Genomic DNA, 15,169 nt, shown 5'->3' on the forward strand with positions numbered 1-15,169 from the left:
AAATACATTAAGAGTGATGGTATCAGGAGGGAAGCAGGACCCCATATGCTCCAGAACACTCGCCCCTTGTTAGGTACCAGGGCTGGAGGAATTCCAGAGTCCTCTGTATGCTTCTTCTCCTCCATGTTGATCAGTGGTCTGTCCAGCCAAAGCTCTGAATAGGACGCAGTCCACCTGCTTACAGAGCCCCCTTCTCATAAGCGCTGTATTATGACGTCACCGCGACCGCGCTGCATGCCGGTCATGTGTCTTGTCTGCTTTCTCAGCCTATCTTTTTGCCGTAAGCTCCTCCTCCCCCTGCGGCCAGGACAGGAACTCCTCAGTCCAAGCCTATGGCGCATCAGTGATGCCGCCAGGCACATGATAGCTCCAGCACCCATGAAACTCTCTCTAGATCCATGCGGTGTCTCTGCTCATCCCCATAGTGCACCATCGATGCCACTCTTACCTCTGGGGATCTGCAGGTATGCACAAAAATCGGGAGGTTTAGGGAAAATTAGGAGCACCACCAGGGGGAAGGAACTGAAAGAGAATGCAGGATTACCCAGAGACAGGAAACCACACAAAATGGGGAGGAAAGTGTCCGCCGTTTTATTCTGTCGGATCCGGCATTCCAGCAAGTGTTCTGGAATTTTGGCCAGAGAAAATACCGCAGCATGCTGCATTATTTTCTCCAGCCAAATACCGTAAAAGGGACGGAACGGAAGACATCCTGATGCATACTGAACAGAATGCTTTCCATTCAGAATGCATTAGGACAAAACTGATACGTTTTTTTCCGGTATTGAGCCCCTATGACGGAACTCAATACCGAAAAACTAACGCTAGTGTGAAAGTACCCTTACTGTGAAGGGTGTACAGTAAAGAGCCCTCTGTGGTTTCAGCTCTAAAGTGCCTTACTGTGAAGGGTGTAAAGTAAAGAGCACCCCGTGGTTACAGCTCTGAAGTGCCTTACTGTGAAGGGTGTACAGTAAAGAGCACCCCATGGTTACAGTAAAGAACACTCCGTGGTTACTGCTCTACAGTGCCTTACTGTGAAGTGTGTACAGTAATGTAACGATACTAGTGGAATACTGCTGGAATCCAATGGCAGGGACAAGGCCTGAGGGACCTGAGATATGGTGCCCTGATTCCTAACCTCTTGAGCCTTCACAGTCTCAAGAAGATGACGGTGGTGAACGGCAATCATTCGTTCACGAGGTGGATAATGATGAGACACAGTTGTCAATCATGTTAATGCTCTGTGTCTCTGCTGTCCAGAGCGCGGCTTGGCACTCTTTCACGCAGCGGATTACCTGCACGGTATCCTCTCGTGTGAAAGAGCCCTTAGACCCCTTTCACACGGGCGAGTATTCCATACGGGTGCAATTCGAGAGGTGAACGCATTGCACCTGTACTGAATCTGGACCCATTCATTTCAATGGGGCTGTATACATGAGTGATGTTTTTCACGCATCACTTGTGCGTTGTGTGAAAATCGGGGGATGCATGAAAATCACATAGCATCCACAAGCGAGTGCGGATACAATGCAATTTTCAAGGATGGTTGCTAAAGAGACGAGGGATGAGGACCTTCTATCTTCATTCAGCAGGACCTGCGCTGATGTCACCGCGCTCACCACGTTTTGCAGGTCCTTCAAGAAGAACAAAGAAGAGGATCCCGGTTGCGCGAGCAAGTGGATGAGGTGAGTTATGTTTTTATTATTTTTTAACCCTCAATTAACATTATACTTAGCATTCTATATTAAAGAATGCTATTATTTTCCATTATAACCCTGTTATAATGGAAAATAATAAAATCTACAGAACACCGAACCCAAACTTCAGTGAAGAAGTCCAGGTTCGGGTCTGGGTACCACATTCAGTTTTTCTCACGCGCGTGCAAAATGCATTGCTCTTGCGCGGAAAAAAACTGAACAACGGAACGCAATCGCAGTCAAAACTGAGTGAAATTTCGTGCCTACTCGGGGGGGTTCCCCTGAACGCATCCAACCCTCACCCGTGACGCTCGTATGAAAGAGGCCTTAGGTCTCTTTCACAAGGGGCGTCATGTTTTTTTGGCCCGGATAAGATGCGGTGCGTTGCGGGAAAATGCACAATTTTTCCGCGCGAGTGCAAAACATTGTAATGAGTTTTACACGCACGTGAGAAAACTCGACATGTTTGGTACCCAGACCCGAACTTCTTCACAGAAGTACGAGTTTAGAATAGGTGTTGTGTAGATTTTATTATTTTCCCTTATAACATGGTTAGAAAGGAAAATGATAGCATTCTTAATACAGAATGCATAGTACAATAGGGCTGGAGGGGTTAAAAAAATAAAAATAATAATTTAACTCACCTTAATCCACTTGCTCGAGCAGCCCGGCTTCTCTTCTGTCTTCATCTTTGAGGAATAGGACCTTTGATGACGTCACTGCGCTCATCACATGACCCATCATGTGATGACCGCAGTGACGTCACCCCAGGTCCTTTTCCTGTGGACAGCAAAGATGAAGGCAGAAGAGAAGCCGGGTTGCGCGAGCAAGTGGATTAAGGTGAGATAAAGGGGTTGTCCGGGATCACAGTCTTTTTAACCAACATTAGTATTCAAAGTTAAATGTATCTGTAAGGTCCGCCTGAAGGTTCCCAGTTTTTTTTTTTTCCACTCCTCCGGGTCCCCGAAGCTGCGCTCGGTATTGTTTACATTGCAGGACTCCCTCTGTGTCATTTGCTGCCGCACTGCCTTAAGGGTCCCGCAAAGCAGTGCGACTCTGTAGATTGACGCCTCAATCCCAACCATGGGAGGACACGCGCCTACAGGACATGGGAGGACACGCGCCTACAGGACATGGGAGGACACGCGCCTACAGGACATGGCAGGACACGCGCCTACAGGACATGGCAGGACACGCGCCTACAGGACATGGGAGGACACGCGCCTACAGGACATGGGAGGACACGCGCCTACAGGACATGGGAGGACACGCGCCTACAGGACATGGGAGGACACGCGCCTACAGGACATGGGAGGACACGCGCCTACAGGACATGGGAGGACACGCGCCTACAGGACATGGGAGGACACGCGCCTACAGGACATGAGAGGACACGCGCCTACAGGACATGGGAGGACACGCGCCTACAGGACATGGGAGGACACGCGCCTACAGGACATGGGAGGACACGCGCCTACAGGACATGGGAGGACACGCGCCTACAGGACATGGGAGGACACGCGCCTACAGGACATGGGAGGACACGCGCCTACAGGACATGGGAGGACACGCGCCTACAGGACATGGGAGGACACGCGCCTACAGGACATGGGAGGACACGCGCCTACAGGACATGGGAGGACACGCGCCTACAGGACATGGGAGGACACGCGCCTACAGGACATGGGAGGCGCGCTTACCGAATCCATGCAGTGTACATGCAGATGAGAGGCGTGCACTTTGCTAAACAGCAGCGTTCTCTGCCTCCAAATCAACCTCCTTCAGCCCAGAATAACTCTAACGTTCTCTAGCGATGCCAGTTCCCTCCTACAAAACAGCCTCCTTGAGCGCTCTAGAACGCCTCTCTGTGCCGATGACGTGACCGGGCTCTCTGCTAAGCAGAAGACGAGGCTTAGCACACCAGTAAGGAGCCCGGTACGTCACCAGCTGAACAAAAAATAACACTTCCAGTCCGCAAATCCAGTCTGAGGAATGGGGGCATCAGAATAAAGAAATAAAAGGTAGAACCCACATATATGTAGGCTGTTAGTGAAAAGCAGCCTATTTACTAATAATCACCGAACCCGGAACCCCTTTAAAATATATATATATTTTTTTTTTAACCCCTCCAGCCCTATTGTACTATGCATTCTGTATTAAGAATGCTATTATTTTCCCTTATAACTATGTTATAAGGGAAAATAATAAAGATTGGGTCCCCATCCCGATCGTCTCCTAGCAACCGTGTGTGAAAATCGCACCGCATCCGCACTTGCTTGCGGATGCTTGCGATTTTCACGCAGCCCTATTCACTTCTATGGGGCCTGCGTCGCGTGGAAAATGCACAAAGAGGAGTATGCTGCGATTTTCACGCAACGCAGAAGTGATGCGTGAAAATCACCGCTCATGTGCACAGCCCCATAGAAATGAATAGGTCCGGATTCAGTGCGGGTGCGATGAGTTCACCTCACGCATTGCACCCGCGTGGAAATCTCGCCCGTGTGAAAGGGGCCTTAGAGTTCCACATTTAAAAGATCTAAATCACCAGCTACTACGTCTACATAGTATTCTCTACACAAAGTATTTTTCCTTACTTTCGATAGGAAAAGGTTGACAAAATATGGACTAGGCCTTCGTCTCAATAACAGTTTTTTCCCCCCGTAGTGATATAGCTGTTGGTCCCTGTTAGACCTGGTATCTACTGAATTATGCCTCAATCATACAGCGATTTTGAGCCAAAACCAGGAGCTGCTCTAAACACAAAACAAGTACAGATCTCTCCCTCACCCCTTATGTGTGTAAGAGGCTTCAATCCTGGTTTGGGCTCACAATCACTGACGTGTGAATGAGACTTTAGGCCTCATGCACACGACCGTTCCGCTTTTTGCGGTCCACAAACCGTGGATCTGCAAAAAACGTAAGCCGTCCGTGTGCCTTCCGCAATTTGCGGAACGGAAGGCCCATTGTAGAAATGCCTATTCTTTTCCGCAAAACGGACATGTTATATTTTTTTTGCGGGGCTACGGAATGGAGCAACGTATGTGGACAGCACATGGAGTGATGTCCACATCTTTTGCGACCCCATTGATATGAATGGGTCCGCACCCGAGGCGCAAAAACGAAATCATTACTATGCTGTGTGATCCTTCAAAACAGGAGGCACACGCAGCGGGTTATTCGCACTGAACTCGCTTCTCGGTGTGCTTTCCCCAGTTGTACACATCTGTCTCCCAGTAATACACTGACATGGGATAAGTCTATGAGATTATACATACACCATTCAATACAAGACATGCATCATTTATATGGATTAGGCAACATTGCGCATATGAATGATCTAGTCACCAGTGCAGTGACGTCACTGATCAGATCCTGCTATCATTCTCACATTCACCGTACAGACGGAGGCGGCCCCACACCCGGCCGCCTACTGTAACCTCTAGAACACACTCACCCCACTCCAGTCCGTCCAAGGAGGAGATGCCGCCACCTCCAGGCCCCGGGCCCTGAACCCCGTTAAACATTGTGTTCCCAACCTCAGATGTCATTTCTTCCTATTTCCGCATTGGCTACAACTAAATACACGTCGGTAAATGCTAAACCATGAATGGCAAGGACCTTCTGACATCAGGAGACACGTGACATAATGAAATCACGTGTGCCGCACACACCCTCCTCCAGCTGATTCCTGTGCGTCCGCGTCACTTCCGGTGCTTTGCGTCACTTCCGGTATAGCTTTTTGACGAGCTATAGAAATCTGGCCGAACACCGGAAGAGGCCTGCATCGCATCGCATCGCTGACATGGAAGTAAGCATTAGTGTTTTTTTTCTTTTGATATGTACAATAATTTTACAGCCACATTAGGGGGCTCTAAGCTCTGGTTACTGGGCTGGCACGTGATGGGGGGATCTTGTTAATGGCACGTGATTGGGGCGGGGGGGCTCTTGTTAATGGCACGTGATTGGGATGGGGGGGGCTCTTGTTAATGGCACGTGATTGGGATGGGGGGGCTCTTGTTAATGGCACGTGATTGGGATGGGGGGGCTCTTGTTAATGGCACGTGATTGGGATGGGGGGGCTCTTGTTAATGGCACGTGATTGGGGTGGGGGGGCTCTTGTTAATGGCACGTGATTGGGGCGGGGGGGCTCTTGTTAATGGCACGTGATTGGGATGGGGGGGCTCTTGTTAATGGCACGTGATTGGGATGGGGGGGCTCTTGTTAATGGCACGTGATTGGGATGGGGGGGCTCTTGTTAATGGCACGTGATTGGGGCGGGGGGGCTCTTGTTAATGGCACGTGATTGGGGGGGGGGGGGCTCTTGTTAATGGCACGTGATTGGGGCGGGGGGGCTCTTGTTAATGGCACGTGATTGGGGCGGGGGGGCTCTTGTTAATGGCACGTGATTGGGGCGGGGGGGCTCTTGTTAATGGCACGTGATTGGGGCGGGGGGGGCTCTTGTTAATGGCACGTGATTGGGGCGGGGGGGCTCTTGTTAATGGCACGTGATTGGGGGGGGGGGGCTCTTGTTAATGGCACGTGATTGGGGCGGGGGGGCTCTTGTTAATGGCACGTGATTGGGGCGGGGGGGCTCTTGTTAATGGCACGTGATTGGGGCGGGGGGGCTCTTGTTAATGGCATGTGATTGGGGCGGGGGGGCTCTTGTTAATGGCACGTGATTGGGGCGGGGGGGCTCTTGTTAATGGCACGTGATTGGGGCGGGGGGGCTCTTGTTAATGGCACGTGATTGGGGCGGGGGGGCTCTTGTTAATGGCACGTGATTGGGGCGGGGGGGCTCTTGTTAATGGCACGTGATTGGGGCGGGGGGGCTCTTGTTAATGGCACGTGATTGGGGCGGGGGGGCTCTTGTTAATGGCACGTGATTGGGGCGGGGGGGCTCTTGTTAATGGCACGTGATTGGGGCGGGGGGGCTCTTGTTAATGGCACGTGATTGGGGCGGGGGGGCTCTTGTTAATGGCACGTGATTGGGGCGGGGGGGCTCTTGTTAATGGCACGTGATTGGGGCGGGGGGGCTCTTGTTAATGGCACGTGATTGGGGCGGGGGGGCTCTTGTTAATGGCACGTGATTGGGGCGGGGGGGCTCTTGTTAATGGCACGTGATTGGGGCGGGGGGGCTCTTGTTAATGGCACGTGATTGGGGCGGGGGGGGCTCTTGTTAATGGCACGTGATTGGGGGGGGGGGGCTCTTGTTAATGGCACGTGATTGGGGCGGGGGGGGCTCTTGTTAATGGCACGTGATTGGGGCGGGGGGGCTCTTGTTAATGGCACGTGATTGGGGCGGGGGGGCTCTTGTTAATGGCACGTGATTGGGGCGGGGGGGGCTCTTGTTAATGGCACGTGATTGGGGCGGGGGGGGCTCTTGTTAATGGCACGTGATTGGGGCGGGGGGGCTCTTGTTAATGGCACGTGATTGGGGCGGGGGGGCTCTTGTTAATGGCACGTGATTGGGGCGGGGGGGCTCTTGTTAATGGCACGTGATTGGGGCGGGGGGGGCTCTTGTTAATGGCACGTGATTGGGGCGGGGGGGCTCTTGTTAATGGCACGTGATTGGGGCGGGGGGGGCTCTTGTTAATGGCACGTGATTGGGGGGGGGGGGGCTCTTGTTAATGGCACGTGTTTGGGGGGGGGGGGCTCTTGTTAATGGCACGTGATTGGGGCGGGGGGGCTCTTGTTAATGGCACGTGATTGGGGCGGGGGGGCTCTTGTTAATGGCACGTGATTGGGGCGGGGGGGCTCTTGTTAATGGCACGTGATTGGGGCGGGGGGGCTCTTGTTAATGGCACGTGATTGGGGCGGGGGGGCTCTTGTTAATGGCACGTGATTGGGGCGGGGGGGCTCTTGTTAATGGCACGTGATTGGGGCGGGGGGGCTCTTGTTAATGGCACGTGATTGGGGCGGGGGGGCTCTTGTTAATGGCACGTGATTGGGGCGGGGGGGCTCTTGTTAATGGCACGTGATTGGGGCGGGGGGGCTCTTGTTAATGGCACGTGATTGGGGCGGGGGGGCTCTTGTTAATGGCACGTGATTGGGGCGGGGGGGGCTCTTGTTAATGGCACGTGATTGGGGCGGGGGGGCTCTTGTTAATGGCACGTGATTGGGGCGGGGGGGGCTCTTGTTAATGGCACGTGATTGGGGCGGGGGGGGCTCTTGTTAATGGCACGTGATTGGGGCGGGGGGGCTCTTGTTAATGGCACGTGATTGGGGCGGGGGGGGCTCTTGTTAATGGCACGTGATTGGGGCGGGGGGGCTCTTGTTAATGGCACGTGATTGGGGGGGGGGGGGCTCTTGTTAATGGCACGTGATTGGGGGGGGGGGGGCTCTTGTTAATGGCACGTGATTGGGGCGGGGGGGCTCTTGTTAATGGCACGTGATTGGGGCGGGGGGGCTCTTGTTAATGGCACGTGATTGGGGCGGGGGGGCTCTTGTTAATGGCACGTGATTGGGGCGGGGGGGCTCTTGTTAATGGCACGTGATTGGGGCGGGGGGGCTCTTGTTAATGGCACGTGATTGGGGCGGGGGGGCTCTTGTTAATGGCACGTGATTGGGGCGGGGGGGGCTCTTGTTAATGGCACGTGATTGGGGTGGGGGGGCTCTTGTTAATGGCACGTGATTGGGGGGGGGGGGCTCTTGTTAATGGCACGTGATTGGGGCGGGGGGGCTCTTGTTAATGGCACGTGATTGGGGCGGGGGGGCTCTTGTTAATGGCACGTGATTGGGGCGGGGGGGCTCTTGTTAATGGCACGTGATTGGGGCGGGGGGGCTCTTGTTAATGGCACGTGATTGGGGCGGGGGGGCTCTTGTTAATGGCACGTGATTGGGGTGGGGGGGCTCTTGTTAATGGCACGTGATTGGGGCGGGGGGGCTCTTGTTAATGGCACGTGATTGGGGCGGGGGGGCTCTTGTTAATGGCACGTGATTGGGGCGGGGGGGCTCTTGTTAATGGCACGTGATTGGGGCGGGGGGGCTCTTGTTAATGGCACGTGATTGGGGTGGGGGGGCTCTTGTTAATGGCACGTGATTGGGGCGGGGGGGCTCTTGTTAATGGCACGTGATTGGGGCGGGGGGGCTCTTGTTAATGGCACGTGATTGGGGCGGGGGGGCTCTTGTTAATGGCACGTGATTGGGGCGGGGGGGGCTCTTGTTAATGGCACGTGATTGGGGCGGGGGGGCTCTTGTTAATGGCACGTGATTGGGGCGGGGGGGCTCTTGTTAATGGCACGTGATTGGGGCGGGGGGGCTCTTGTTAATGGCACGTGATTGGGGCGGGGGGGCTCTTGTTAATGGCACGTGATTGGGGCGGGGGGGCTCTTGTTAATGGCACGTGATTGGGGCGGGGGGGCTCTTGTTAATGGCACGTGATTGGGGCGGGGGGGCTCTTGTTAATGGCACGTGATTGGGGCGGGGGGGCTCTTGTTAATGGCACGTGATTGGGGCGGGGGGGCTCTTGTTAATGGCACGTGATTGGGGCGGGGGGGGCTCTTGTTAATGGCACGTGATTGGGGCGGGGGGGCTCTTGTTAATGGCACGTGATTGGGGCGGGGGGGGCTCTTGTTAATGGCACGTGATTGGGGCGGGGGGGGCTCTTGTTAATGGCACGTGATTGGGGCGGGGGGGGCTCTTGTTAATGGCACGTGATTGGGGCGGGGGGGCTCTTGTTAATGGCACGTGATTGGGGCGGGGGGGCTCTTGTTAATGGCACGTGATTGGGGCGGGGGGGCTCTTGTTAATGGCACGTGATTGGGGCGGGGGGGGCTCTTGTTAATGGCACGTGATTGGGGCGGGGGGGCTCTTGTTAATGGCACGTGATTGGGGCGGGGGGGCTCTTGTTAATGGCACGTGATTGGGGCGGGGGGGCTCTTGTTAATGGCACGTGATTGGGGCGGGGGGGGCTCTTGTTAATGGCACGTGATTGGGGCGGGGGGGCTCTTGTTAATGGCACGTGATTGGGGCGGGGGGGCTCTTGTTAATGGCACGTGATTGGGGCGGGGGGGCTCTTGTTAATGGCACGTGATTGGGGCGGGGGGGCTCTTGTTAATGGCACGTGATTGGGGCGGGGGGGCTCTTGTTAATGGCACGTGATTGGGGCATCTACTGAGGCCACAAAAAAGGGGTATTTTATATGGGTGGCTCTGTACAGTAGCATTTTATACTGGGACACATTATGGTGGGTACTATGGGGGAGGGGGGAGAGGAGTACTATGGGGTCATCTACGTGGGGCACTAAGAAGGGATATTTTATACTTGCAAATTATGGGGACACTGAGTGCGTCTACTGGGGCACTATATATGGGGCATTTTATACTGGTATATTACTCCACCATGGTATGACCCCCTAGTAGCAGCACCAGCCTCTCCCTGCTCTGCTATCCCACTGCTCATTCTCCAAATTCTTATTATGAAATCTTTCTTATTAGGATAAAACACAACATCAGCTCCACCGAGCCCCCCAGCCAAAGTGTTGAAGTGGTGTCCGAGATCCCCAAGGGCCAAGCCAAGTAATTGTAAGTTTTCATATGAAATATGTTTGTTATACACATATAGCATACACTGTGCCCCACAATATACAGTATACCGCTACACTGTGTAGTCTTTTCTATAAGCACCATTATTTTGTGGCAGCGGACAGAAAATAATCTGGAAGTGCCCCTCCTGAGACCAGGCTCTGGATCCGCCACTGGTCTGGACCGCTCACAGGAGTGTAGATTTCTTCTAAACTGTAATCCGTATTCTCTGACCTGCAGAAATCAGCGCTCGCTAGGTAACAACTAACAGACAGTGCCTGTAGGCTGTAGCCTGGCCCTGTTACCGAAGCTAGCTGAGTGGTGTAAGGTTAAGGTACTAGTAGAGATGAGCGGCCACTGAATCCTGATTTAAAGTTACTGCAGGATATGGATTACAGTTTAGAAATGTCAAATGTACACTCCTGTGAGCGGCGGGGAGGGGGATCTGTGGATGACACTGTTATAGGGAGGGGGATCTGTGGATGACACTGTTATAGGGAGGGGGATCTGTGGATGACACGGTTATAGGGAGGGGGATCTGTGGATGACACGGTTATAGGGAAGGGGATCTGTGGATGACACGGTTATAGGGAGGGGGATCTGTGGATGACACGGTTATAGGGAGGGGGATCTGTGGATGACACATATAGCATAAAATGCTATATACGGTATGTGTCATCCACAGATCCCCCTCCATAACGGTGTCATCCACAGATCCCCCTCCATAACGGTGTCATCCACAGATCCCCCTCCATAACGGTGTCATCCACAGATCCCCCTCCATAACGGTGTCATCCACAGATCCCCCTCCATAACGGTGTCATCCACAGATCCCCCTCCATAACGGTGTCATCCACAGATCCCCCTCCATAACGGTGTCATCCACAGATCCCCCTCCTGTGCGGCTGCTGCCGGTCTGTTGTCGGGGCTGTGAAGGCCTTGTGTACAGCTGTCCCCGTACGTACATGTGTGGGCAGAGATCCTATGGTAGTGGGCAGCTGCTGGTTCTGATGCCGGTCGGGGCTTTACAAATATAAAATAAACCAAGAGAACACCCCTGGTTCGCCCGGCGCTCCTGAATGTCCCTCTGGCCTGTACAGCCAGTCATTGGTTCTGTTCTGACTTTCCGGCTCCAGTGGTGGAGAATAGGTTTCGTGAGGATTGGCTTCTTGGCTGGACAACCCTTATTATAACGTCTTTATTACATACACACATTTTTATTATATATAATTAAATGTATACATTTTTTACAGGATCGTCCTTCCCAACTGAATTGTAACTGCGAGATGATTTGCGTTCTGCCAGGCCTGTATGTTGGCAGTGCCAGTGATGCCAGCCATGTCCAGTCCTTGCATGCTGCTGACATTACTCACATATTAACCGTAGACAGCACAGAGCCAAAGGACCTGCATCTCTCATTCCAGAAGACATTTATTCATCTTTTGGATGATTACAGTGCGGACCTGCTGAGCTGTTTGCCTGAGTGTTTACAGTTTTTAAAAGACGCTCTTGAAAAGCCGGGATCCTGTGTTCTGGTGCACTGGTAAGTTGTCAAGTCTGCATATTACTCCAGTTAGGCTACTTTCACACTAGCGGTTTTGCTAGATTCGGCAGGGTTCAGCAAAAAACTCTTCCATTACTGATAATACAACCATCTGCATCCGTTATGAACAGATCCGGTTGTATTATCTATAACAAATATATTTAACATAGCCAAGACGGATCCATCATGAATTCCACTGAAAGTCAATGGGGGACAGATCGGTTTTCTATTGCAGCGCTCCAGACTAAAAAAATATCGAGGAGCCATTGGCTCCTAACCTGAAAAATTTAGGAGCCAAATTTAAAATACATATAATTACTGTATAATAAAAGACATATCTTACCTAGGGTTCTCACGATAACAAAATTTTCGATACCATAAAAAAGTATTGCGATACTCTATACCATTTGATACCACGCGAAAAAAAAATAAAACACCAAAAAATCTGCATACATTTTATGGAACGTTTGAACCATAATAGAACAGTCCAGTGCATTTGGACAATACTGCTCCACCCAACTTTCCACAAGCCTAAGGCTGGTTTCACATGGGCATTGCGGAAAAAGGTGCGTGTGCGTTGCGGGAACATGCACGATTTTTCCGCGCGAGTGCAAAACATTGTAATGCGTTTTGCACTCGCGTGAGAAAAATCCTGCGTGTTTGGTACCTGAACTTCTTCACAGAAGTTCAGGCTCTGGATCGGTGTTCTGTAGATTGTATTATTTTCCCTTATAACATGGTTATAAGGGAAAATAATAGCATTCTGAATACAGAATGCAAAGTAAAATAGCGCTGGAGGGGTTAAAAAATTAACTCTCCTTAATCCACTTGATCGCACAGCCGGCATCTCCTTCTGTCTTCATCTTAGCTGCGCAGCAACATGACCTGTGGTGACGTCACTCCGGTCATCACATGGTCCATCACATGGTCCATCACATGATCCATCACCATGGTAAAAGATCATGTGATGACCGGAGTGACGTCACCACAGGTCCTTTTCCTGCACACAGCTAAGATGAAGACAGAAGGAGATGCCGGCTGCACGATCAAGTGGATTAAGGTGAGTTAAATTATTATTATTATTATTATTATATTTTTTTTTTAACCCCTCCAGCGCTATTGTACTATGCATTCTGTATTCAGAATGCTATTATTTTCCCTTATAACCATGTTATAAGGGAAAATAATAATGATCGGGTCTCCATCCCGATCGTCTCCTAGCCCCTGTGCGTGAAAATCGCACCGCATCTGCACTTGCTTGCGGATGCTTGCGATTTTCATGCAACCCCATTCACTTCTATGGGGCCTGCGTTACGTGAAAAACACACAATATAGAGCATGCTGCGATTTTCACGCAACACACAAGTGATGCGTGAAAATCACCGCTCATGTGAACAGCCCCATAGAAATGAATGGGTCGGGATTCAGTGCGGGTGCAATGCGTTCAACTCACGCATCACATCCGCGCGGAATACTCGCCCCCGTGTGAAAGAGGCCTAATAGTGCAGCTTCTATCTATCTTCCCTGGTATAGAACTTTTGTATAATCATCAATGTATACTATTTTCTTTAAGTGTGATATCCTTGTGATTAGTCCTAGAGATGCTCTTCCAATTGACTTGTGATTTATGTGACTGTTGTAATGCTTGTGATCTGTAGTAATTTTATGGCCCATCCAGATCCTTAGCTTTGTTTTGTTTACCTCCTTATAGCATCTCTTCTCATGTGCCTTACTTCAGTGATTAATTGATTAACCCCTTAAGGACTCTGCCATTTTTCCCCTTAGTGACCACCCATATGACTTTTTACGGCGGTCACTAAGGGGCCTTAGGCTGGGCCGCTGTAAGCGCTGCACGGCTCCCCCGGGGAGCGCGTACCTGGCTCCCGATCCGGGTTGTTTAACCCTTTACATGCCGGGCGCATTGGTGCCCGCTGCATGTAAAGTGGTGACAGAGGGAGCGGACTCCCTCTGTCTCCCATCAGCACCCTGAAATGCGATCGCGGGGTGCTCATGTGTTGGGAAGCTTACCTTGCTTCCGATCAGGGCCCCGGGCCTGTCTTCAGTTATCTCCAGCATGCTGTGCCTCTCTGGCGCAGCCTGTTGGTCAATCTTTGAATAGCATTGCTATTGAAATGTAATGCATTATAGAGAATGCATTACATTTTAAAAGCAATCAAAATACTGTATATTATAGTCCCCTTGTGGGACTATTAAGTAGTTAAAAAAAAAAAACTACGTCCGCAACGACCCGGACTAAATTTATGTAATATTTATGATCCCCTATGGTGAACGCCGTAAAAAAAAAAAAGACATCATTTCTCATTTATTTTTAGTTTCCGCCGAAAAAAACGTAATAACAAGCGATCAATAAAGTTTAATTTACTCCAAAATGCTACCAATGAAAAATACAAGTCGTCCCTCAAAAATCAAGCCCTCACACAACTCCATATTAAAAAAAAGTTATGGTTCTTGTGAAGTGGCAATGAAAAATCTTTTTTTTTTATTTTTTTAATAAAAGGGGTTTTATTGCAAAAAAAGTAGTAAAACGTAAAAAGAATAAGTATTTAGTATCACTGTAATTGTACTGACCCAGAGAATAAAGATATTATGTTATTTGTATCGAAAAATGAGCGCCGTAAAATTTATAATGTAAAAACGCAGTTGCAGTATTGCTATTTTTCCCCATCTCCCTCCCAGAAAGAGTTAATAAAAGTTAATCAGAAAGTTGTGTACCCCAAAATGGTGTCATTAAAAACTACAACTTGTCCCGTAAAAAAACAAGCCCTCATAAAGCTATATAGACGAAAAATTAAAAAAGTTATAGCTTTTGGAACGAGACCATGAAAAAAGGAAGAAAAATGCTTGGTCATAAAGGCCCAAACAGGCTTGGTCACTAAGGGGTTAAGGGCCTGGCCATTTTTTGCAAATTTGACATGTCACTTTATATGGTAATAACTTTGGAACGCTTTTACTTATCTAAGCCTTTCTGAGATTGTTTTCTTGTCACACATTGTACTTCATGACAGTGGTAAATTTGAGTCAAAATATTTCATTTTTATTTTCAAAAACAAATACCAAATTTACCAAAAATTTTGGAAAAATTAATAATTTTCAAAATTTCTATTTCTCTGCTTTTTAAAATAGATAGTAATACCTCCTAAAATAGTTTACTTTACATTTCCCATATATCTACTTCATGTTTGGATCATTTTGTAAATGACATTCACTGGTCACACAGCTCCCCAAACATAGCACTAAGGAAGAGCTATGGATGTGTGAGGAGTACTGAAGGGGTTAACTCCGCAGCTGAGGAGGAAGGGCAGGCTAATCCTCAGCACTAGAGAAGGACACTTGGGCCCTTTCACTCGCTCGGGTGCAATGCGTGACGTGAAAGCGTAGCACCCGCA

The 15,169-nt window shown here is 50.4% G+C and overlaps 2 protein-coding genes across 3 annotated transcripts in view; one reads left to right on the forward strand and one right to left on the reverse strand.

Moving 5' to 3' along the window:
• ATF6 (activating transcription factor 6) overlaps window positions 1-5,322 on the reverse strand; it is a 465,865-nt gene extending 460,543 nt beyond the window's left edge. For both annotated transcript variants that reach the window (XM_040407064.1, XM_040407063.1), the window contains exon 1: window positions 5,152-5,322. In XM_040407064.1, the coding sequence (XP_040262998.1) occupies window positions 5,152-5,245 (94 nt within the window). In that variant the 5' untranslated portion in view covers window positions 5,246-5,322. The remainder of the gene's footprint in view (window positions 1-5,151) is intronic.
• A 4,841-nt stretch (window positions 5,323-10,163) lies between these two features.
• The window catches only part of LOC120979816 (dual specificity protein phosphatase 12-like), a 98,677-nt gene continuing 93,671 nt past the window's right edge, over window positions 10,164-15,169 (forward strand). Inside the window, exons 1-2 of the mRNA XM_040408772.1 lie at window positions 10,164-10,219; window positions 11,473-11,762. Coding sequence (XP_040264706.1) covers window positions 11,506-11,762 — 257 coding nt within the window. The 5' untranslated portion in view covers window positions 10,164-10,219; window positions 11,473-11,505. The remainder of the gene's footprint in view (window positions 10,220-11,472; window positions 11,763-15,169) is intronic.

The sequence above is a fragment of the Bufo bufo genome, chromosome 9 (genome assembly GCF_905171765.1).
Source record: "Bufo bufo chromosome 9, aBufBuf1.1, whole genome shotgun sequence".
Lineage (NCBI taxonomy): Eukaryota > Metazoa > Chordata > Amphibia > Anura > Bufonidae > Bufo > Bufo bufo.